This window comes from Plecotus auritus (genome assembly GCF_963455305.1).
Source record: "Plecotus auritus genome assembly, chromosome: 12".
Classification (NCBI taxonomy): domain Eukaryota; kingdom Metazoa; phylum Chordata; class Mammalia; order Chiroptera; family Vespertilionidae; genus Plecotus; species Plecotus auritus.
Genome location: NC_137778.1, coordinates 31,736,399 through 31,762,011, shown reverse-complemented (window position 1 = coordinate 31,762,011; position 25,613 = coordinate 31,736,399). Strand labels below are relative to the sequence as shown.

The following is a 25,613-nucleotide window of genomic DNA, read 5'->3' as shown; positions in this document are numbered from 1 at the left end:
GTTTATCTCAGGCTCTGCATTCTGACCAGTCTGTGACTCTGGGCAAGGCATGGACCTCTTGGTCACCAGCTTCTCTCCTCGGTGACTCCCCATGGTCTTCATCTTCCTCCTGTAGTGCGAATGTGTCCCCTCCCCTCAAGTGTGGATGTCAGTAATGATTCCATAGAAGATGGCAAAGTGATCCAACATTAGTTCCATAATTTGGTCATAAAAAGCCAGTGCCTAGCCCAGCCAGAGTGGCTCAGTTGGTTGAGCATTATCCTGAACACCAAAAGGTTGCTGGTTCGATTTCTGGTCAGAGCACATACCTAGGTTGTGGGTTCGATCCTAAGTCAGGGAGTGTACAGGAGGCAACCAATCAGTGTTTCTCTCTCACATAGATGTTTCTCACTCTCTTCCTTCCTCTTTTGAAAATCATTTTTTAAATTAAAAAAAAAAGTCAATGCCTACCCACTTGCTCACTCTGACCTGTGTTCTGTCTCTCTCTGTTTCTGTCTCTCTCAGTCACTCACTCTGAAGAATAAGCCTCTGTGTTATGAGTTGCTATCTGGAGAGATCCACATGGCCTAGCACTAAATGAGACCAACAGATAGAGAGGAAGTCAGGCCTTCAATCCAACTGAATCCTGAAGACCCTCCCCCCAGCACACACACACACACACACACACACACACACACACACACACACACACACACAGGTGAGCTCAGAGCCAGAGTGACACAGATCCTGCCTCAGCTGAGACCTCAGTGAGAGACACTGGCAGTAGTACCAGCTGAGCCAGGCTGGATTCATCCTCACAGAAACCCTGAGCTAATAAGTGTGTATTGGTTAAGTCTCTAGTAGACTTAGGATCTCTACAGAAGTTTCTTTCCTTGGCCTCAGGCAGTTTCTTCACAAGCATGTCCTGATCAGTACTCTGCTGTGTACCTGAAGGAGACTTTTCCCACATGCCCGGATTCTCTCTGTCCATTGCTCTCCTCACTGTGAGGCAGGAGAGTAAAAATTTAGGAGAATGCTTTGGCAAGTGGAATGGGAAACTGAGACAGATAGCCCATTCCAACTGGCTTCATCCAACAGCACCCTGACTCATCTGCCTTAAACATTAAGCCCTCAGGACAATGAGGGTCTGATCAGCATCAAATAATCATAGGAACAACGCCTCCAGTCTGTTGACTGCAGAGACAGCGTTTTGTTCAAACTAGAGATAACATCTAGGCCTCAGTTGTGTTTCAACTCCAGGACCAGAAAAGCACCCAAACCAGACAAAGGGACACCATGGCTGGCATCAGGACCAAGGAACCTCCCCCACCTCCCACTCCCAACCCCCTCCCCCCCATAGACACACACCCTAGCACCAACCAATTAATAGAGACCAGGACCCTGATCCTATCTGTGCTAATTTTGATTAATCAGTATATTAAAGGACACACCTGGAAAGCTGATGTATATTCTATTGAGATCCTCCCTGAGACCTCCCCTAAAATTCCTGCCTTTAGAAAACAGGTAAAAACATTTAAGGCAAAGAACCCAGTGCACATGCTAGCATGAACACTCTCTCTCTCTCTCTCTCTCTAGAGCATGCACGTGCCTTCCTCCTTCAGGCGTGCATCTTTGCTTTCTTTCTGCTAAGCTCTAAGGGCTCTTCTTCTGTCTCTGTAACTTGTTTTCTGAGTCCACGCAGCCCAGCTGGCTCACTTCTGCCTCCATGACTTTCTCTCTTAAAGGCCAAGGCATCTCTCTGAGCGGCCCCCTTGAATCTTCTCCTCCAGTGTTCTTTCCTTTTGCATGCTAAATACACTTTTGCAGCTGGCTAGTCCCGGCAGGGAAAGGGAGCGCTTGAAAGGGAACCAGGAGCCGGGAGCCCCCAGGCAAAGGCAGGGCTCGGGCCTTATCTTTCCAAGAAAGGGTGCCTCCCTCGGACCTGGCCGGAGAAGGACGGTGGAGTGGGAGGTCATGGGGACACATCTGTCACGCTTTCCCAGCACCACGCACCGGGGGCATTTGTGGTGACTGTGGGAGTCCCCATCTGGACAGGAGGAGGCGCGGCGCAGGAGGCGGAGTGGTCCACACACTTGGGTCCCGAAATGGGAGAGCCTGGGAGATGGTGAAGCGCTGGGTGGGGCGAACCCACACGCTGTGGGGATGGAGGGGCGCCGTGTGGCACCGGGAACCGGGGAGGTCAGGGGAGAGCTCGTGGGCCTCCACACCCCCTGGGTGCATGGCCGAGCCTCGCCAGGGAGAACCACCTTCGTGATCACGTGTCTCCCCTGCCAGGTAAGTGTGAGCGCACGCCCTCCTAGCACCGTGCAGCCTTCCCGTCCCTGCTCCGTACACTCAGGGCCACCACCCCCGGCCCCCGCAAACGCACACGGGAGACCCCTCATCCTCCGCCTGGCAGCAGCGGCACCAGACCCAGCGACCCGCAGCCACTGCGCTGTCACCTGCTTCTCCCTCTGCTCCCTCTGCGACGGGGTCCCCATCACCACCCGTCTCGCTCGCTCTCCCCTGGCCCCAGAGGACACCGCGTTTATCCCAATCGGTCTTCGGAGGGAAAGGGGAATCGTGCCCCGCGCCTGGAAGAGTCCACGGCTTTAAAGGCAGCAGTCCTCGTGGGGCTGGACCCTGGTCCGGCGGTTTGGAGCTGGTGTTGATTCCTCCTCCTCCCGCTGCTCATGGCAGCAACCAGCGTTTTCCATTTGTGCCGACGTCACCTCCCTACCCGGCTTGAGAGACCGACGGACAGTCACCCCCGGCGGCGGCACCTCTTCCGAAGCCGAGCAAACATTTGTGTGCGACCGAGCTGGGGAGGCCCAGCCGCCCGGCGCGTTTCCGGGGCGCGCACCCACCCACCCTCCTCTCCGTGATGCGGGCAGAGCCGGCTCGGCGGGTGCCGCGGCCAGCAGCGTGGGCTCGGGTGTAGGCCCCCCCCCACCCCCCACCCCCAACCGCCCGGGATGCGACCTCCGCGCTGCCGGCCCTGTAAACCTGAGCGGGAGGCCGAGGAGCCCTCTGAAGCCCCTTGTGCGGGAGGGCTGCTGCCGTAGAGAAAAGCAAGACCCGTGAGCACCGAGGAGCGCGCGCCCCCGTGTCCCTTCTGCGGGAGTTGAAGACTCACTCGGTGGGAGGAGCACACGACAGAGCAGGTGTGGAGATGGAGATTCCTGCGGGAGGACAGATGTCAGACGGCGCAAAAAAAGTTCCCTGACCGGGAATCGAACCCGGGCCGCGGCGGTGAAAGCGCCGAATCCTAGCCACTAGACCACCAGGGACTCGGTGGTTGCCTGGCTTGCCTCTGCAGTTCGGAAGAGTGACATTTCTCCTGAGCCTTGAGGGGCTTTACCGGGAGCACAAGGTGGAGAGGGGCGTATCACCCATCCTCCCAGGAATGCTTTCATAGGCCAAGGTTCTTTCCTGCCTTCTCCACCAAAGGAGCCCGCAGACCAGCCACCGAGCGCCCGCGCAGCCCGCCAAGTGCACACGTCCGGGAGCGAGTTGTCCTGCCCCCCGCCGCCCCTCCGAACCGCCGGGGAGCGCGCCTTTGCGAGGCGGCCCCGCGTGGAGAGAAGGTCGCCTGGGCGAGTCAGTGGACCAAGTGGTCGGGAGGAGGCGAGAGGAGAGGCGCCCAGGGTGAGACCCCGGGATCCCCAACCTCAGAAGGCACTCTGCGGGGTGCGGGACCCGAATAGCGGGGTGGAACACGCTTTCAAGCGAGGCTCTGCGGCCCTGACCTGCCGCAACCTGCCGCCCCGCATTTCCCCCGCTTGGTTGATGGAAAGTCCATCCTTTCGGATGCTCTGGCCAGAAACCACTTGAAGTTCTCTCCGTCGCCGGAGCTTCCCCACATCCAATGAGGCAGGTGTTCTCTCGTGGGTCAGGTGTGCCGACCTGGGTCTGCACGAGGGATTGGGATCCGACCAGTTCCGTGCGGAGGGCTCCGCCCATGGGCTGCTGGGTGTTGCGTTACTCTGCGGACTAGATGCCAGCGGCAAACTCTCGCTCCTTCCCCCAGTCGCGACCATCCCAAATATCTACAGACGAGCACTAGAGTCACAGCGAGGGCCGGGTGTGTGTGTGTATTGGGGATGGGGGGTGTGGAAAGAGGAGGTGACTAAATCGTCCCCGATTGAGAACCAGCCGCGGTGCACAGTCCCTGCTGCACCTGGTCCCGGACTTGCCTGACCAGGGCGCAGGGGGCGGACGATTCGGCTCTCGGCGCCCGGCTCACGTGGGCGTGGGATTTGAGACGCGTCTCGAGATCGTGGGGTTTTCTACCATTAGGCCTTCCCTTTGGTTCTGTCCTCGAAATCAACCTCCTTTGACGCTGTCCACGAGGGCCAGCCAGGCAGAGGGCTGGGTCCTCTTGCTCCTTCGGAGCGTCACCCGTGTTTGCGTAGAGCCTGCTGACAAGACTTCGGGCCGCTTTATCCGGCTTCCCCGGGCGATGGGGAAATGCCAGGGAAGCCGCAGAAAGTGGCCCCCAAGTCTGCGCCGCTGGCGCTCCCCTCGCTCCACAGCGGTCGGTGCTACAGGAGCTGGAAAGAGTGGGTAGGCTGGGGTCGCCGTGGCAAACGCGAAGAGGCGGGAAAGTGCGGGGGAGACGTGGACCGGGACGGGGCCTTACCAGGAGGCCGGGGCAGAGGTTTGGGCCCGATTTGGGGAGATGAGAATTGCTGGGAGGGGGAGGGGGAGTCTGTTTTGTTTTATCATCGGAATTGAGGGGAAGGGAGGGGAAACAGAATGAGCAGGAAAGAGGAGATACCTGCAGTTGTTCGGAAACAAAGCGCAGTAAATGGAATGGTTCCACGTCAAAGCTCATAGAGCAAGAGCGCGGCGTAGCACTGCGGGTGTAGCGTGCCGTGATCGTATAGTGGTTAGTACTCTGCGTTGTGGCCGCAGCAACCTCGGTTCGAATCCGAGTCACGGCAGGAGCCCCCGTGATGCTTAGAGTTTGACTTTTACACACATGTTCAAACCCCCAAATCTGGGGGCCACAGACCAGCGCTTTCCTCTGCCCGGCACCACTTCAGGGGAAGGTGTCTCCCCCACCAGGTCAGTGCCGTGCAGCCTCCGTAAGGTCGGTTGCAGCTGAAGCAAACCGGAAGAGTCACCATTGGAGCCCACGGGTCGTTCAGCTGCTTTTGGGGGCCCCCACTCGGCTCAGGCCCAGGGAGTCCCGGTTCCGGGCGTCTCTGGGGCGCTGGCATCTAAGGAGAGAGTAGAGCAAGGCCAGGGAGGCCATTCGGCGGCCCATTGCCTTCGGAATCACCCAATGCACGCGTTTCAAACGCGACTAACGTGCAGCGTGAACTCCATCTCTTGCCCCCGCCTCCCCCCTACGGTTTTCCGAGGTTTTGGAGTCTACACGGTCCTCTGTCCAGTGACAGAGATATGACTCTACTAGCGGTGACTAAAGACTTGCTCTCTGCTACCTTGAGTGTTTGCTTTCCATCCGTTTCTGTGGCGCAATCCGTTAGTGCGTTTGGCTGTTAACTGAAAGGGTGGCGGTTCGAGCCCACCCACGGACGTCTTAGCCAAACCTTTGCACCTCTTTCTCTGCACATTCTCTTTCAACCCTTACTGGAAAGAGGTCTCCTCCATTACTACCCTCTTGTCTTCTGTGCCTCCTGCACTAGACGGGGGCTGGGCAAAATCAGAGGCTAAGGGAAAAACAAGTCAAGGGCAATCCAGCAGTCATTGTTTGTTGGTAGCAGGGTTTTTTGAACACTCTCCATATACTTTTCAAATTAATGTGGGGGTAAAAGTATGCTGAGCTCTTCGTTCTGGTACAAATATCTGGCCACTTGTTCAAGCATTTCATAGGGCAGAGTCCCAGAAGAGCAGTTGCTCTAACGTAGTGTTGACAAGGTTTCTATAGGACTCCATTTTCTCTCCTTTTGTTGACTTACTATATATCACTCTCTCCTTTGTTATTTCAGCGGCTGCTTTAGGCTCTAGAGCACACATCTGTAACTTACCACAGTCTGCCTTCAAGTGGTAGAGTACCTCTCCCCATTTCCCTCCTGCCTGCCCTTATGCTGTGGTCGTCATGCATTGCACCTGACCTATGCTATAAGCCCCGAAATCCATCGTTATTACTGTTGTTGTGTCTATCCCACGTTTTTAAAGAGATGTAAATGATAAGAAAGACGTCTTACACCTATGTATCTATATCTGTTCCCAGGCAGGTACTATTTCTGTTGTCCTTCTTCCCTTCCTGTACACCCAGATTTCTATCTGGTATCACTTGTCCATCTTCCTGGAAGCACACTGCTTGTGGTGTGGGTTTGCTGGTGGTGAAGTCTCTCAGCATTTATGTTTCTGTAAATGTCATCATTCACCTTCATTTTTGAAAGACTTCGGGGGGAGGCATAGAATGCTACTTTGACCTGCGGGCCTCGCGGGCCAGCCCCCCGCCCCCTCAGTCCTTTAAAACTGCTGCTCCACCATCTTCTCACTTGCACTGTTTCTGATGAGAAATCTGACAATTTTTTTTTTTTTTTTTTTTTTTTTTTTTTTTTTAGTATGTAGCATGTCTCTCTCCTTTGGCAGCTTTGGAGATTTTTGCTCTTTCAATGGATTTGAGCAATTTAATTATGTGACTACTAGATGTGGTTTTCTTTTTGTATCTCGTGCTCGTTCATTGTGTTCATTTGACTCCTTGGATTGGTGGGTTTATAATTTTTATCATGATGGGAAAGGTTTCTGTCATTGTTTTTTCAAAATTGTCTCTTCACCCCCAGTCTTTTCAGGGAATCCATTACTCATTTATTAGGCCTTTTAAAGTTGCCCTATCACTCACTGATTTAAATTTTTTTTTGAATTCTGTTTCATTTTTTATATTTTCAATTGTTCATGGCTTTATGTTCCCCAATCCTTTTTCTGCAATGTCTAATCTATAAATTCTATATAGTGAATTTATTTTCTCAGACATTATTGTTTTCATCTATACAGTTTGACTCTGGACATTCATATACTAGTATGTTCCAAGTTTCTAATGAATTTTTCAGACATATTAACACCCATAATAATTGTATTAAAATCCTCTCTGCTAATTTCAGCAACGAGTCAGTTATGGTTCCGTTTCAATACACTGATTATTCTCCTCATTGTGGGTCAGACTTTCCTGCCTCTGTGCACACCTGGATTTCTTTCACTGGATGCCAGACATTGTCATAATTTACCTTCTCTTGACTTGGCTCTCAGCAGTGTGGACACCACCCCTCCAGGGCTGTGACCCGCGCCATGAGGGCCCTTTTCATGGCGCCAGCGGTCAGTGCTCTGGGCTCTTGACCAATGACCGGGTGCCTCAAATGGACCCAGGAACCATGGAACTCTTCTCCCTGCCCTCCCTCCTCTCTGTTCCATTGCACCTGACCTGTGCGCTCTTTTCACGCAAGCCCATTGGTCTCAGCGCTTCTCTGGTGTCCTCTTGGCAAAGGGGATCTCTTTGCTATTCTCTGGCCAAAATGTGCCCTTTTGGTTCCTGCCTGGGCTGCTCTAGAGCCATTGACAGTGTCCTGTGACCATGACCAGCTAACAGGTCCAGTAAAATCCAGGCCAGAAAATGGAGGGATGGAAAGCAAGCACAAGAAATCATTTTAAATGGTACAGAGCTGAGTCTGAGACTTGAGTGGTGGCCCTGGAGTATCTCTTTGGCTCTGCTGCCAGAGCTGAATAGTCCAGTGGTGACACTTGGTGAGACCACACCCATCTTCATAGATGCCATTAAGAATGTGAAAGAAGGTGAAGACACATACCCTAGAAAAATAGATTTTTAAAATTGTTTTTTCTCTCATTCCCAGGACTGAGTATGTCTGAGGTTACAATGTGATATTGATTAAACTGTACTTGAGCACCACCATTTCCCAAATATTTGGCAGCTCCCATAGTTAAAAATATACCTCCCCTGTTACCTGGTAATATCCCTTCTATTTACTTCCCAAGAAAAATGAATGCATATATCCAAAAAGGGTTCTTAAAAAAACGTTCATAGCAATGTGATTTATACCAGGGAAAAACTGGATAAAGCCCACATGCCCATCAACAGAGAAGTGATATACAAACCGTTGTATATTCACATAATGAATTAATACTCCCTGGAAAAAAACAACCACCTGTCTTTCTCCTCTTTCTCTTCCCCTGCTCCTCCCGATCCTTCTTTTCCTCTCCTCCTCCTCCTTTCTGTTCCTCTTCCTCTTCCTCATTTTTTTTTTTTTCTGTCCAGGTCCATGAGATTACTTAGTGTTTCTGTTTTCTCTGACTCTTAGCAGCTGTCCTCTTCCCCAGCTTCTCAATCTCTTGTTTCTTACCAAGAACTAACAATAACCATGAGGGGAAAAGGCAGAGACTTAGCGTCATTCCAATGAGCTGCTCACGACATCAGCCTTCAAAAGTTTTACATATAATGGTGGTTGATGCCAAGCATGAAAACAAATAAAAATAATAGAACGCAGAATTACATGAGAACCAAAATAGAAGTATAAATACAAAATGATAAAATGAAAATTGTCTCCTTCCTACCTTTGAAAGGCAAACAAAACCAAAACAAAACAAAAAACTTTGGGAGAGATTTCTGATCCATTATTTAACTTAAAAATAATGAGCTTAATCAAAACAATTCTCAGGCTCTGGCGTCTGAGTTTCCCATAGGAAGGTCTAACTCTATCCTATAATCAAGGACAACTGGTCCCTGAATATTTCTTTTCAGATGTTGCCTGACTTTCTTCTGTCCTCTAGTGGGCATCTATAGGATTACTACAACTGTCCCAAATCCTGCATTTCAGGATTAAGAACATGAAAAACATTCTGTAGGCAAAAGAATCACAGGGAAAACAATTTCATGTTCTCTGAAAATATCACAAAAGTACCTTTCATTACAAATTGGCTTATAAATTTATCCTGGGTTCTATGTTGGTTTGACCAGCTAGTTGTCTTGTTAAATTGGAGGGATAAAATGATCATGAGTAAAAAGGGATTAAAAAAAGAAGAAGAAGAAGAAGAAGCCCTGGCTGGTTTGGCTCAGTGGACAGAGTGTCGGCCTGTGGACTGAAGGGTCCTGGGTTCGATTCTGGTCAAGGACACATGCCCTAGTTGCGGGCTTGATCCCCAGGAGGGGGTGTGCAGGAGGCAGCCAATCAATGATTCTCTCTCATCATTGATGTTTCTATCTCTCTCTCCCTTCCTCTCTGAAATCAATAAAAATGCATTATTTTAAAAAATAAAAGAAAGAAAGAGATCAGTGATTGACAGGGATCGAGTAGGGAGGATGAGGAGTGACAGGTCCTGGGTTTGTCCTGGAGAAGAATGTTCTGGAACTTTCTTCTGTGATTGTGATGTGATGTGATGGTCATAAAGAATTGTGAATGTGGGAAACATATTTGCAAATGCTATCACTGATAAAGGTTTAATCTCCAACATCTACAGGGAACTTATACAACTTAATAAAAGGAAGATAAATGATCCAATAAAAAAAATGGGCAACAGACCTAAATAGAATCTTTTCGAAAGAAGACAGAAGAAAGGCCAAGAGACATATGAAAACATGCTCAAAGTCACTAATTATCCGAGAGATGCAAGTCAAAATGACAATGCAGTACCATCTCACACCTGTCAGAATGACAATGCAGTACCATCAACAAATCAACAAACGACAAGTGCTGGCAAGGTTGCGGAGAAAAAGGAACCCTCGTGCACTGCTGGTGGGAATGCAGACTGGTGCAGCCACTGTGGAGAACAGTATGGAGTTTCCTCAAAAAACTAAAAATGGAACTCCCATTTGACCCAGTAATACCACTTCTAGGAATATATCCCAAGAAACTAGAAACACCAGTCAGAAAGGATATATGCACCCCTATGTTCATAGCAGCACAATTCACCATAGCTACGATTTGGAAACAGCCTAAATGCCCATCAGCAGATAAGTGGATCAGAAAACTATGGTACATCTACACAATGGAATACTACGCTGCTATAAAAAAAGAAGGAATTCTTACCATTTGCAGCAGCGTGGATGGACCTGGAGAGCATTATGTTAAGTGAAATAAGCCAGGCAATGAAAGAAAAATACCACATGATCTCACTCATTTATGGAAAATAAAGAACATTATAACCTAATGAACAAAAAGATACAGAGGCAGTAAAGCACCGAACAGACTGTCAAATTACAGCGGGAAGGCAGGGGTGTGTTGGGGAGGGAGGGAAAGAGATCAACCAAAGGACTTGTATGCATGTGTATAAGCACACCAATGGACACAAGACACTGGGTGGGAGGGGGGGATGAGGGCATGCGACAGCGGGTAGGGGAGTCTGGGGGAAGGTCAATGGTGGGGGCAGGGGGAAAGGAGATATATGTACTACTATATGTAATACTTTAAACAATAAAAAATAAAAAATGTGAAAAAAAATTGTGAATGTACTTAATGCTGCTGAAATTACATTTTGAAGGATCATAGACGTAAATGCTATTTTATTTAAATTAAAATTTATTTTTAATATATTAGATTTTATTAAACAACATTTTATTTTAACTGAATATTATACAAAACTACAGTAAATTTTACGCATATGTAAGATAAACAAAATATTTTAAAACTGCATCTCAAGGGGGAGCCCTCTCTGCCATGGCAGCTGACACGCGCTGCGGCCCAGGACCGGGGACCACAGGCCTCGCAGGAGCTGAGGCGAGTCGCCCACAAGCTGCAGGCGGTTCTTCTGCCTCTTGGAGGTCAGTGAAGGCTGTGCCCGGAGCCTGCTCTGGCTCTGGGGAGGCCGCTGGAGTCGGCGTTGCCTCTTGAGGTCTTTTTTGCTCTTGCTCTGGAGCTGGTTCTGTAGACCCCAGAAGAGAACATGTTATCACCATGACTGCCTCAACGTGCCTTCTAGAGACAGAAAATCTCTCCTATCCATCGATGGAGTCCTTGTTCAAGAGCCCACACCAGGAAGTCTTCCCGGACTGCAGGCCATGGGGATAGTGATCAGAGCCGGCTCTGCCCCTGGCCTCTAAAAGCTCTTCTCTGTGTGGCTGAGCCCCATCTCCTCCCCACACGCCCACATCACCCACCCCGACTCCTCCTCACCCTCTGCCTCTGCCTCTGTGGGCTCACGGCGCTCCAGCTCTGAAAGGAGCAGCTGGGCCTGGCGCTCCAGGTCTGAGCCTGGAAAATTGAGGTCTAGGTAGGCCAGCAGCATCACCAGGCAGGGAAATTCTGGGGGCTGGAAAAAATCCTGAGGGTACTGGTCCAGCCACATGCCCAGGATGGAGATGATGGCCCTGGGGAGAGACATGGGCCGCAGAGTCTGAGGCCTGGCCTTTCCTTCCACACTAACCTCCAGAGTATCCCTGTGGGAGCCTGGGGTCCCTATACTCCCCTCACGGTTCTGATCCAAAGCCCACTCACTTTTTCTGCTGGTCCACAGGCCCACCATCCTCTTCAGCATACGGGAAGATGCATCCATACCTAGAGGAGGCCAGGAGGACATCACATCGACTGCCCTGTGGACGCTACCTGCCTGTGAAGTCTAGTGTGACTGTCTCACTCCCGACTACAAGGAAGCTCTGGAAAGCAGGGTTGGGGTCTGCTCTGTGCACTGGATTATGGTCAGTGTCTAGAACATGCCTGCACCTGCCGATATATTCGCTGAATGAACGAGCCCCATCACAGGTATCTCAGTTAGCCCGCTGCTCCCCCCTGGGATTCCTGCTCTGGCTTCACCCAGGACAGAGAACCCTAATGAAATCTCCAAGCTCCTTTTCAAATGAGAAAGCAGCTCAGCCCAAGGCCCCGAGGAAAGTGAGGGATGAGGCAGAGGCTTGGTCATGAGGAAGAGAAAATGTCCAATTAGCACAACCACCGCCCGCCCCCCAACCCCCCGCGCCCCCGCAGACCTCTCCAGTGGCCAGGCACCCAGAGAGCACGTTACAGGGAGGACCCCACCAGGTTTCTCTAATTATCCTATGAGTTTGCTGCTGGGTTCACCCCGCTGTTCAGAGGAGCACACAGACTCAAGGAGATGCAGTGACCTTCTGAAGACTCACCGCTAGCAAGTGCCCGGATGACCACTGTGCTGTGGAGGGGCAGGTGCTCACCTTGTCAATAGTAGGTCCAACACCTGCTGGGTGGTGGCAAAAGTTCTGTAGTTCCAGAGAAAGGTGGGGACGAAGGTGGGGTCCCTGCCCAGGAAGGCAGGCACCAGGTGCTCCACCAGCTTGAACAGCCGGTGTGCCCGGGCGGTCTGCACCATACAGAGTTTATTTGTGTTCCCGGGTGATGCTTCTTGCCCCTGGGGTCGGACAGAGGAGGGACATGCAGTCAAAACAGCATCACGGACCACCAGGTGGGGTGGCAGCTGCAGCTCAGACCGAACCCCCAAGCCCTCAGGGACTGGTGGCAAGACGGGGCACACCAATGCTTGCAGGAGAGAAAAGGTTCTTGGCATCAAAAGTAGAATTGGAGGAGGGGAATGATGAAACGCATTAGTAACTTGGGTCCTATTTTGCTAGCTGAGGATGGACAGCACGTCCCTGTATTAACAGTGTCATCCCTGGGATTTCTGACAAAGCATCCCGTGCTCAGATGAGAACACAGAGGCTTTTCCTAGGGTGGGAGGGGTCAGGAGATTAGGGCATGTGAGATGTTCAGGGCAGCATCGTTGACATGGCAACAGAAGGGGATCACTTCCAGATCCCACAGCAGTGAAGGGCTGGATCGCCATGGTAACCGGTCCCCCTGGGAGTATGATATACAGCCTTGGGAGACTCCCAGCTCCTGACCTGGAGGAACCACAGGGATGCGTTCCTCCGGGGCAGAAAATTGCAAAGCAACAGATATGGTACCATGAGCCCCGTGTCTTTTGGGGACAAGCATCCCTACTAATCATGATGATGAGGAAGACTGGGAGAAAGAGTATAAGGATTGTCAGACCAACATAGACACTTGGGGATGGGTGTTAAAACAGGAAAATCTGTAGAAAGATGCAGAAATCCTCTTGACTGAACATGAGGTGAAATGATACAAAAGCCTCCTCTCTGATAGTCCTACAAATATGCAGTGACTTTGCTCCTGGCCAGGAGGGGCTGGACAGTGAGGGTGGGTTGGGGGAGAAGCTGGAAACCCAGATTCCTTTGGGAGCAGGACTCTAGGAAGGGGCTCAGGGGAGTAGCAGGGTGGCTTCTGGAACCCGGGCCCCTTTGACTACTGGGGCCTCTGCACTCACCTTGAGACCGAGCTGCACTCCTTCGGCAGCGTGGGGCCCCTGTGCCTCCTGCTGGAGAACCCCATCAGTCAGCTCCTGTCTGACCTCCTGTCTGACCTCCTGTGGGGAGCTCTGTAAAGACAGTGCCCAGCCGCCAGGCGGAAAGCCTCAGAGCCCGGTCTGTGCTTCGCAGACCCTGTGGTTCTTTCCACTGCAGACACACACTCCACATTTTACTCACACCTCCACGAAGGACAGAAAAGACGTGACAGCCTGAGGGCCGAGGGTTCTCATTGGCACAGATGAAAGGCCCCTCAGAAAGCCCTCTCCACCCTGCCAGCCCTGTGCTGGCTGTGATCATGACAGCTTCACTAGGATATGCCCCGCCCAGCAACCTGTTCCTGCCCAGGGGGCCTCCCTTCAGGTCCCTCTTCCCCCACATGAAGAGGAGGGGATGGGGCTGCCCAGGGACGGCTCCCAGAGGTGGCCCGGCCTCAACTGGGCTGACAGGCTGCCTTGTGTTACCTGAGGGGACCTCCTGGAGAATGGCCAGAGACGCCGGGGATGAGGGTTAAACCAATGTCTCCAGAGTTTGGAAAAACTCCCACTGTGGGGTCTCCGGAAGCAAGAGCCCCAAGAACTAGAGAACCAGCAAGAGGACATCTTAAACTATCAAGTGTCTCTTGCCAAGTGAACTGGCTGTTGGGCTGTTGCTAGAATGTGGCTGCCTGGTTACGGGGGTTCTAAGTTCTTTAGGGAAGTGACCTCACTTCCTGTGATCCCCTTCCCTGAGTCCCCTTTTTCTTGACACTGGATGAGCCATTTTGACTGTCAGGGCCTGTCTGTCTCCTGCCTGCACAATGATATTATTCCAGCATGTACTTCTTAGAAATAATAATGTTCAGACACAGGTGGAAAGATATGTATAAAGTTGGAGGAGTGCTGTCATGTATAGGAAGTGCCTCCAATCTGTATTTTCTTTCTGCTGTCCCCTCCTCTGTGTGTGCTCCTCCTAGTATCCTTCCCATAGTCGATACATCTAGAGAGAATGTGTGTGTGCACGCACGCATGCCAGTACTCATTTACTGGATCCCAGAAAAATGCAGTCCCCACATAGGCAGAAATAGGCAAGAGCTTCCCAATATGTTAGGATTTCTAATTTCCAAACCAACTTTATGGGAGAGGTTAAAACCCTTGCCTAGGAGGTCGAAACACTTCTGACCTCTGGACTGTGCCTGTTACGTACCCTGGCTAATCCCTGAATCTCTATGGGCCTCAGTTTCCCAAGTATCCAGTAAAGGTGAGATTTGGAATTGCATAAGCATGAATTCAGCATAAAAGGGGCCGAGACTCCTCCACCCTGGGTAGCTGAGGAGGGGAGTGCACTCCAGTGTTCCCTGACCAGGCCTCTCCTCAGACAAGGACGGTCCTAGAACCCAAGGCTGGATTCAGGAGCTCAATACACACTCTCTGCACTACAGAGCTTGGGATGAGGCCTATGTTTTTCCAGTGTGAAATGACAGGGCAATGACTTCTACTAGAAGGCATCCCCAAAACACTGACTCTTACAGAATTTATTCTGGTCTAACAGCAAGCCTGGGAAGAGGACTCAGCCTGGTGTGGGCTTTCAGTGTTGACAGATCCACGCACCCCATAGCTTGTATGCCACGTCTTACCTGGCCAACAGAGGGCAGTGCACGGCTGCTTGTGCCTAGAGTATTGCCCTTTTAAATTTAACAAGTTCACCTTCTCCAAAAGAAGACCCATATATATGCTGTCTGCAAAGGACCCACTTCAGATCAAAAGGCACACACAGACTCAAGGTCAAGAGATGGAAAAAGACTGCCGAAACCGGTTTGGCTCAGTGGATAGAGCGTTGGCCTGCGGACTGAAGGGTCCCGGGTTCGATTCCGGTCAGGGGCATGTGCCTTGGTTGTGGGCACATCCCCAGTGGGGGGTGTGCAGGAGGCAGCTGATGGATGTTTCTCTCTCATCGATGTTTCTAGCTCTCTATCCCTCTCCCTTCCTCCCTGTGAAATATCAATAAAATTAAAAAAAAAAAAAAAAAAGAGATGGAAAAAGAGCCCAGTCGGCGTGGTTCAGTGGTGGAGTGTTGACCTGTGGATTGGGAGGTCACAGTTCGATTCCCAGTCAGGGCATATGCCCGGGTGTGGGCTCAGTCCCCAGTGTGGGGCATGCAGAAGGCAGCCAATTGGTGATTCTTTCTCATCATTAATATTTCTCTCTCTATTCCGCTCTGAAATCAGTAAAAATATGTGTTTTTTTTAAAAAAGGATATAGCCGAAACCGGTTTGGCTCAGTGGATAGAGCGTCAGCCTGCGGACTGAAAGGTCCCAGGTTTGATTCCGGTCAAGGGCACATACCTTGGTTGCGGGCACATCCCCAGTGGGAGGTGTGCAGGAGGCAGCTGATGGATGTTTCTCTCTCATCGATGTTTCTAACCCTCTATCCCTCTCCCTTCCTCTCTGTAAAAAATCAATAAAATATGTTTTTTAAAAAAAGGATATAACACCTGTAAACATTTATGCACCCACCACAGGAGCACCTAAATATATAAAGCAAATATTGATGGGCATAAAGGGAGAGATCAACAGTAATACCATCATAGCAGGGGACTTTAACAACCCATTGACAACAATGGATAGGTCTTCCAGACAGAAAATTAAAAAGGAGCCCTAACCGGTTTGGCTCAGTGGATAGAGTGTTGGCCTGTGGAATGAAGGGTCCCAGGCTCGATTCTAGTCAAGGGCATGTACCTTGGTTGCGGGGCACATCCCCAGTAGGGGGCGTGCAGGAGGCAGCTGATCCGATGTTTCTAACTCTCTATCCCTCTCCCTTCTTCTCTGTGTACACTAAGTAAAAATATGTTTTTTTAAAAAAAGGAAACAGTGGCCTTAAATGACACATTAGACGAAATGGGCTTAATTTATATTTTCAGAGCATTTCACCCCAAAACAGCACAATATATATGCTTTTCAAGTGCACATGAAACATTTTCCAGGATAGGCCACAAAACAAGTCTCAATAAATTCAAGAAGATTGAGCCAAAACCGGTTTGGCTCAGTGGATGGATCATCGGCCTGTGGACTGAAGGGTCCCGGGTTCGATTCCGGTCAGGGGCATGTAACTTGGTTGTAGGCACATCCCCAGTAGGAGGTGTGCAGGAGGCAGCTGATCGGTGTTTCTCTCTCATCGATGTTTCTAGCTCTCTGTCCCTCTTCCTTCCTCTCTGTGAAAAATCAATAAAATATATTTTAAAAAAAAAGATTGAAAGCATATCAAAAAATCTTTTCTGACCACAATAGTATGAAAGTAGAAACCCATTACAAAAAAAAATTGAAAAACACAAATACACAGAGGCTAAGTAATTGAAAAATATGTTTTTTAATGGAAGTCTTTTATAGGAAGGAGGTGGGTCATTAGAAAAGTGGAAGTTCACTGGAGGAAAGTAAGAGTTCAGGGTGACAATGGCTGTTGGTTGGCTGCACAGCACTTTTTCCCTTGGCTGGGCTGTTGCTGGGCTAGAAGAAAATCTTCCTTCCCCTTACACGGAAGTCAAGTAGAAGCACCTTTCTGTTAGAGATGCAAGGTTGTCTCTTCTAGAGTATGAGAGCTCCCTCTAGAGACATTCCAACATTCCAGACTCCAACTGTAATTGAAATTTCCTTTATTAGTTTTCACAGTTCATTGCTTCCATCTGAGTTAGGACCTAGAAAGCCTAACTAACTGAGAGGGTTAAGAACCCATGACCTGTTCCGTACAAAGTTCTCTGAGAGTAAGAAGTTCAGGTGGGCACCTAGCATGCCCCTTGGGGAGTTGGCCAAAATTCTAGTGTTCACCAGTGCAGAACTACAGGGCTGCAAATGCAATAGCAACTCTTTTTAAGGAAATAAAGTAGACACAGGAAACCAAGGAACACTAGAGCATTTTGGCTTACAATTCAGCTCATTTAGTACAGCTGCTGAGGTTTCCAGGCCTCCATCAATGAAGACAGTGAGCCTGCTGGCAGGTTTGTTGTGAGTTGGAGGAAGTATGGGGGTTGGAGGAAGAAATTGTTCGATTTATTTTTCATCCAAAGGGGGTTATGTGAGCTTGCAGTGAATTTCCATCACTACTACCCATAATTTTCCAGTTATTTTTATCACCCATTGGTTCTTTTCTTCCACTAGCTCTGACGAACGAAGGCAAAACTGAAATACGGAAGGAGAGAGCAAAAGAAAAGGAAGCTACAAAGGGGGCCAAGCGTCCGGACTTTTGTCCTGCGGTCCCTTTAAGAGAAGAACCTCTTGGGACCTGCAGTCCCAACCGACCCCAGTTTTAACCGAAACCTAACCCGGACTTCCCCCTCTTGACTCAAATAAGACCAATTTTGGATTTTCCCTCCCCTGTTGACCAATCAGATTCTGTTACCAGGCAGACCTTAGCGGCCGCCCGGGCGAGCCGGCGCCTTCTGTCTCCGGGTGGCAGCAACGACCAATGATAGAGCAGGCCCTCCGAGTATCCGGGCAGATCGGGGCTGTTCCAGCCATTCAGAAAAAAGAAAATAAAGCAACGCACGAGCCCGCCGGGCCAGGACCGTGGGGCTGGGCTGGAGTGAAGGTGGCTACGAGGTAGTTTCTCTTTCTCCCTTACCTTTATTGTTGCTTGTGTGGGAAGGCGGCTGGCTATTCCAAGACGGGAGGGGGCACTATGAGTTGGGAGGAGAGGAGAAAAACATCTCAGCTGTATTTTCAGCAGCGTCTTCACCCATGTGCACGTGCCCCGAATCTGGGACCTCATTTCCCCGACCGGGTTTCCTGCGCCCAGCCCGGGAGTTCCGCTACCCTGAACCCCCCACTTTGCAGCAACCCGGGATTGAATGGAGGGGGAAGGGCAGCGGGTGGGGGCGCGCGTCGGGATGGGGTGTTGAGGGAGATGACGTAGGGGCTGGCGACTTGGGGAGGGGGAGCGGCGGGGGAAGCGGTGACAAGATTAAGTAATGAGAACTTGGGCCCAGTTTTTTCCCAAGCCTAAAGGGCGGAATATGTTCGTATCCTTTCTGACCTCCCAGGCAGATTCAACGGTGAGGCGTCTGTTAGAGAATTAGATAACTTCGTTTTGTGGTGGTTGTTTTTGAGGGAGAAAAGGGCAGTATGAGGTCAGAGTCAGAAATGAAGATTGCTTCCTCGCGTGCATTCCCTATCCTCCTCTCTCGCCCTTTACAGTTTTTCCACGTATAGGAGACTGCAAGGAGGTGGGGCAGATAGAATGGAGAAGGCAGAGATCTTTGGGGGTATAGATATGAGCCTTGAGAAGTAATGGAGTAATTTCTAATTTTTGGAGAAGGCAAGTGGCGAGAGAAGAAAAAAAAAACACTGGAGAAATTTGGAGGCTTGCTTTCTGCTTCTCTTTCTGGGTAGAGAGATGAGGATGGGGTGGGGGGGGGGGCGCGAGGTGTCTCCAGGGAAGGGACGTTAAATCGCCTGTCTCCTGTCAGCTCTCGCCCTCATGCCAGGATGGCAGAAGACGAACCTGACACTAAGAGCCCGAAGCCTGCGGGCCGGGCCCCCTCAGGTGGTGCTGAGGCAGGAGAACCCACCACGCTTCTGCAGAGGCTCCGGGGCACCATCTCGTAAGTACTCGTCACCACCTCCAAATCTTGTATAGATCCCCAGAGCACCCCACTTCCTCTGTAGATGAACTGCCTCTCCCTGAGCAAATGCATCTGACTAGGGGGAGCTTCTTCACATGGTAGCAGTTCTTGAGCACCTGCCAGACATTGGAGTCCTCTTCCTCTCCCTAGCAGTCAGACGCAGGATGGGGGGACATCTCGTCTGACCTCCCGCTTTTTCCTCTTCTCCACAGTAAGGCCGTGCAGAACAAAGTAGAGGGAATCTTGGTAAGTATTTTGGGGGAAAGGGCAATAGAGAGATTGAATTGGTGGGGGATGAGGTTGGTGAAGACATGAGTAAATTAAAGGTTAGAGGCAGTGATGTCTACCCTGTCAGAAGATAATTGGCTTTGCAACTTAACTACCAATTTGACCTTGAGCACCTCACTTCATCTCTCTCTGACCTGTTGTATGGAAACCCAATAGAAATAAAATCAGTCGATCCCCTCTGCTCCCCCTGTCACCATGGTGGCCCATACGGGTTCCTCAGAGCAGCGGGCACCCAGCCTTAAGTCATTCTAATGACTTTTTTCAGTCTGACAGTCTCTAAGTCAGCTAGACTTTTTGGTACAGATCAGAGGGTCCACCCTTGGGTCCTTCTTGGCCTTATTCTTTCTCTTGCCTCTGTTCTTCCTTACCTCAGCAAGATGTACAGAAATTTTCAGACAATGACAAGCTGTATCTCTACCTTCAGCTCCCCTCAGGGCCCAGTACTGGAGACAAAAGGTATGTTTGGTGCTAGACTTTTAGATGTCAGAGGTTCTGATTCTTAAAGGCTCACTGGGAAAGGGTGGGGTGAATAGGAATACTCATGATGCTGTCCTTGATCGAGAAGAAACGTCCCTGCCAAAACCGGTTTGGCTCAGTGGATAGAGCGTCAGCCTGCGGACTGAAAGGTCCCAGGTTCGATTCCGGTCAAGGGCACGTAACTTGGTTGCGGGCACATCCCCAGTAGGAGGTGTGCAAGAGGCAGCTGATCGATGTTTCTCTCTCATCGATGTTTCTAACTCTCTATCCCTCTTCCTTCCTCTCTGTAAAAAATCAATAAAATATAAAAAAAAAAAAAAGAAGAAGAAACGTCCCTGTCCTGCACTGAGTTACCAAAAGTAGACTCTGAGTGAAGTGACTTGGTACAGCACTACCGAAGTGGTAGTCTGGATAGAACCAGGACAACTGTTGAGAATTTAGTAATGGTTTTCATTTTAACTCTTTTTGCAGCTCAGAGCCAAGTACACCTAACAATGAGGAGTACATGTATGCCTGCAAGTGGATCCGAAACCACCTAGAAGAGCATACTGACACGTGTCTACCAAAGCAAAGCGTTTATGATGCCTATCGGTGGGTGGATCGGGGGAGTGGAAGGGTGCGTTGTCTCTGGAGAGCTCCCTGCCTTGGAAGAGCCTGACTTCTTAAAAAGCTTTCCCAAACTTCATCCCCAGGGACCCTCTGAACCCACCCATGACCTCCTTCTCTGAGTATCTTCCCACTCTGCCCCCACCCCTCACTCAGGAAGTACTGTGAGAGCCTCGCTTGTTGCCGCCCACTCAGCACAGCCAACTTTGGCAAAATCATCAGAGAGATCTTCCCTGACATCAAGGCCCGAAGGCTTGGTGGCCGGGGTCAGTCCAAGTATCCTTGACTGGAGAGCTTGGGGCCAGAGGACCTGGGGAGGAAAATGTATGGATATGGAGAGCCAGGAGTAGAAACAGCCCAACCTTGCTAAGGGGCTTGGTGATCCCCAGATGTTGGTTTCTCCTTAACTTACATCAGATATTGCTACAGTGGCATACGAAGAAAGACTTTGGTTTCTATGCCACCCTTGCCTGGCCTTGACCTCAAGGGCTCTGAGAGTGTAAGTAACAACCCTGATTGCACTCTTCTCTCCAAGGTAGAAGTCGGAGGTCTTTGGGACATGTTTTGAAGACTGACACAGCCTAGGTGACGCTGCACAGAGCTTCTGAGTATATAGATATGCTCTCTGCCCACCCTCTGGCTGAGGCAGAGGATGAAGAGCATATGTGGGTTTCCGGGATGGGATGGTACAGGCTAATCCCATCCCTAGTTTGGTCTTACTATGGTCAATGTGGATGTTCAAAACGGGCCAAGGGTCCTTTAGTTTGGAGTATTATGAGGCATGTCCTTTCCCACTGCAGCCAGAAATGGGCCCAGAAGTAACCCCAGCACCTCGGGATGAACTGGTTGAGGCAGCCTGTGCCCTGACCTGTGACTGGGCAGAACGAATCCTGAAACGGTCCTTCAGTTCCATCGTTGAGGTCGCCCGCTTCCTGCTACAACATCATCTCATCTCCGCCCGATCTGCACATGCCCATGTGCTCAAGGCCATGGGGCTTGCTGGTGGGTGGACCCTGTCTTCTGTCCTGAGAAACCCTCCGCCACTTTCAACTTCAAAAGCCCTCCCATGTACTAGGATAGAGACACCTTGAATTTGCCTTCTATTCCTAGAGACCCTTCTAGGACATGCCTTAGACCACCTTCTTTCCACTACCTCTACCAGTCAGAATTGCCGTACTCCTCCATTTCTGTTACCTCCTCAACTTACTACTTTTTCTGACACTTCTGCAGAAGAGGATGAACATACCCCCCGGGAACGGACATCTAAATCTAAGAATGGTGTAGAGAACCTAGAGGGTGGAGCCCAAAAGAAACCAGAGAGACTGACCCAGGTAGGAAGTTGGAGCCCCTGACCTTGCTGCCCTGTCCTTCAGGCTTAATGTACCCTTCCTCCGTGGGTCCCATATTTTCACCTCCTGAGCCTGTTTCTTCTAGTGTCCAGTCTTCCCATTTACTGTGTTCCTCTCTTTACTTTTTAGCCTCCTCAGGAGCTGGAACCCCGAGCTGGGGCTGGTCCCTCAGCACACGGAGAACGGAAGAAGACTGTAGTAGAGAGTCCGGCCCCAGCAGCCAATAACCCACAGGTTAATGCCCTGGTGGCCCGGCTGCCTCTGCTCCTCCCCCGGGCCCCTCGCCCACTTATTCAGCAGATCGCCGTCTCTCCATCCATCGTGGCCCCCAAGCTTTCTTCAGGCACTCTGAAATTGACTGCACTGCCTGTGTCCAATAGAGTTAGGGGAACCCAGGCAGCTGTGCCCATCATTAATATGATCTTACCGACTGTTCCTGCTTTACCTGGACCTGGACCTGGGCAAGCTCCACCTGGGGGGCTCACTCCACCCCTGGGCACAGAGAATAGGGAGGTCGGCATAGGTGGTGACCCAGGACCTCATGACAAGGGTGTCAAGAGGACAGCCGAAGTTAATATGAGTGAGACCAACGGGCAGGACCCACCAGCAAAAGCTGCAAAGCAGGATATAGAGGATACAGGAAGTGATGCCAAAAGAAAACGGGGGCGCCCTCGAAAAAAATCAGGTGGAAATAGGGAAAGGAATTTTGCCCCTGATAAGTCAGCAGCTGCCATGGACTCTCCCCAGTCCTCAAGGTTACCACAGGAGACGTGGGCTACTAGAGAGGAAAGCAACTCAGCTGGAGGGTCAGAGAAGCCAGGGCCAATGGGAAAGGCCGAGAAGGGGACGGTGCTTGCCCAAGGTCAGGAAGATGGTGCTGTTTCTAAAGGAGGAAGGGGCCCCAGTTCCAGTTCCCGCCATGCCAAAGGAGGGGAAGATAAAATTCCTCTTGTCAACCAGAGAGTGAGTGTCATCAGGGGCAGTAGAAGCCAAAAGGAGGCTCTTCATTTGGGAAAGGGAGAGGTAGATACTGTAGCACAGGGTAATAAAGATTTAAAGGGGCATAAGCTTCCAAGTTCCTCATCCCATGAGCAGAAAGACCCCAAAGTAACACCCCCATGATAAATACGTAGAGAAGAGTGTTTATAACCAGGTGTGAACTCTGCCTGTCTGCCTTGTAAAAGCCCTTCTTACTTGCTTCTCCTCTGGCTCTTTTCCAAAGGGAATTCATGCTCTTCTGTATGGACAGCTGAGGCAACCTGTCTTACGCAGTGCCTGCTTCCTGCCTCTGACCTTTTCAGCTCAATACCCTTGGCTTTAGAGTCACTAGTAAATCTGATCCATGTGTTATCCTGTGGGGAAGATAGGGATGGAGTGATAAGATGAATGTATACGCTAGGAATCTTTTGGTTTTAAGTAATAGAAAACCTAACTCAAACTGGCTTAAAAGTAAAGATTTACTGGCTCATGTAACTGTAAAGTCCACAGGTAGTGCTAGCTCCAGGTAAAGCTGATCCAGTGGCTCAGCACATCTCTAAATACCTGATTGCCTCGCCACCCCCGCTGTTCTACCTTCTATAGGATCATAGGAACCCTGGGCTGCCTTGTGGCTGCCAGCACTCCTAGAATTATAATGTTTCCTCATTTATGTCCAATCAGAAACAGGGCATCTTTCTGCCAAGAATCCTAGCAAAACCCTATAATTCACTCTGATTAGGTGAACTGTCACATGCCCACCCCTATCCAATCCCTGTGGCCAAGGGGGTTGTATATGCTAATTTGCATAGTCTACATCTGGGCTGCACCTGTGGAATAAGGGTGGGATTAGCCTCCTTAGAAACTGGGAGGGCAAGTTCCTGGGGAGGCGGCTGACACCTGGCCACTGCTATGAAGTACAAGTGGTTTTAGCTTGCTAGGTTAAGATTAGCTAAAACTGCTTTTCCCCTCATAGTCTTGCATTTTTCTTACTGCAGCTGTAACCTGTTTTTATTCTGGTCTCAGAAGAAATGACAGGAAAGTCGCTCTCCTTTAGGAACTATCTCTTTAGTCTCCTTTAGATGACAACACCTTTTTTTTTCCTTCTCACCTATGGCTCAGAGATGAGCTCCTTCCTTTTCTCGTTTCTGAACTTTAGTTTCTCCTCCTTTCTGCCTCCCACCCTTCTGCCACTATCACTAAATAGAGTGAGATTCACTTCTAATCATTTTATTAAAATCATTCTGTATCCACCAGGTGTCAGTCTTTTATACATATGTCAGGACTAGCCAGGTTTAGGCCAGCTGTGTGGAGGAGGTAGCTCTGCGTATCAGGGAACACCAAAAAGAAGGGGATCCAGACCCTCCAGGTGGGTCGTTAGGAAAAGCAGTAATCCAACCAATATTTATCAAGGACCTACTTTGTCTTTTGCATAGGGTAGCTCCTGTCAGGGAATCTTGGTTCTTTCCAAGAAATTTAGATTTTCTTTCAGGGAGACTTCATTTGTTCATTTATTTCCACCACAGCACATTTTAAAAATTATATGTAATGTTTGATATCTATAAAATATATTTAACATAAATAAATTATGAAGTATAATAATTAAATGACTACCTATGACCCATCACCCAACCTATACATTAAAACATTAGAAATATCATTGACTTTCTTGTGTTCCTAGCCCCTGCCTCTCCCTAGAGGTAACTACTGTCCTTCATTTTGTGTTTATTAATTACCTAATATATATATATGTATATATCCTTTAAAAATGTATTGTTCAGTTTTGCTTTTAGCTTTATGAAAAATGTATTCTCTAATAATATCCTGTAGTTTGCTTTTTTTCACTAAACATTTATTTCTAAGGTTCATCTATATTGCAGATAGCTATGATTCATTCATTTTCATCTGCATACTATTCCATCAGTACATAAACCACAAGTTACTTTTCCATTCACCTATCAATGGGCTTTGGGTTATTTCCAGTTTTTGCTATTACAAACAATGCTGCTATGAGCATTCTTGGGTATGTTAGTGCTTTTGTTTTTAGCAAGATTTCTAAAATGGTTCTTTTGGTCTGTATATCCTGAATTGGGGACTGTTTCCTCCTGGAAGAGTTTATATCAGATTGAAATGAACCATCCCTGAAAGTGGTAAGACTCACCTGTTAAACCATTTGAGCCTGGCATTTCTTTGTGGGGAAAATTTTAACTATTAATCCAATCTCTTTAATAATTATAGGCTATTTGGGTTTTCATTTCTTTTTGAGTATAATTAGGTAAAGTATTTAAGACTGTGCATTTTTTGTCTTTTTTTTTTTTTTTAAAGAAATGAACCGAATTGCTTTCTTTTTTTTTCTTATTTTTTTATTATTTTTTGGTCAATCCTTACTTAAGGATATTTTCCCATTGATTTTTAGAAAGAGTGGAAGGGAAGGGGATAGAGAGAGAAACATCGATGTGAGAGAGACACATCAATTGGATGCTTCCTGTATGTACCCTGACCAGACCAGTAATCCAGCCTGCAACCTAGGTATGTGCCCTTGCCTGAAATCGAACCCAGGACCCTTCAGTTTGCAGGCCGATGCTCTACCCACTGAGCAACCCGGCGAGGGCAATTTTATGTCCTTTATTAAATTAATTTTTTTTTTTGCCTTTGCTCTGTGTAGTCATGTCCTCTTTTTCATTTCTGCTACTTGTGCTTTCTTTTTCTTCCTTTGATCAACTGCATCAGAAATTTGAAATTTGCTGTTTTTGTCTATCTTTTTTTAAAAAAATAATTTGATTTTTAGAGAGCGAGGAAGGGAGAGGGACAGAGAGGAGAAACATCAATGTGAGAGTGCCACATCAACTGCCTCCTGCACGTCCCCCACTGGGAATTGAGCCCACAACCCCACTGGCAACCTTGTGGTGCACAGGAGGGCGCTCAGCCCCCTGCGCCATGCCAGCCAGGGCTACTTATCTATCTTCAGTCATTACTTTGGGCTTTGTTGGTCCTCTCCCTTGTGTACCCGTTTTCCGTTACATTAATTGCAGATCTCACCTACAGTATTTCCTTTCGTTTGGTTTCTTTAGATT

At 49.3% G+C, this 25,613-nt stretch overlaps 1 protein-coding gene across 2 annotated transcripts; it reads left to right on the top strand.

Annotated features, from left to right (window-relative positions):
- Positions 1 to 17,744: 17,744 nt before the first annotated feature.
- Positions 17,745 to 24,553, top strand: RFX5 (regulatory factor X5). Of its 2 annotated transcripts, none has more exons than XM_080648633.1 (10): positions 17,745 to 17,822; positions 18,689 to 18,823; positions 19,057 to 19,090; positions 19,506 to 19,588; positions 20,081 to 20,200; positions 20,372 to 20,491; positions 20,633 to 20,714; positions 21,016 to 21,217; positions 21,446 to 21,546; positions 21,694 to 24,404. In XM_080648633.1, exons 2-10 carry the CDS (start codon positions 18,708 to 18,710, stop codon positions 22,684 to 22,686), a joined length of 1,851 nt encoding a protein of 616 aa, XP_080504759.1. In that variant the 5' UTR covers positions 17,745 to 17,822; positions 18,689 to 18,707; the 3' UTR covers positions 22,687 to 24,404. The 2 variants fall into 2 exon arrangements, with proteins under 2 accessions (XP_080504759.1, XP_080504760.1); XM_080648634.1 differs by lacking the exon at positions 17,745 to 17,822 and adding an exon at positions 18,144 to 18,274 and having other exon boundaries at positions 21,694 to 24,553.
- Positions 24,554 to 25,613: the final 1,060 nt, after the last annotated feature.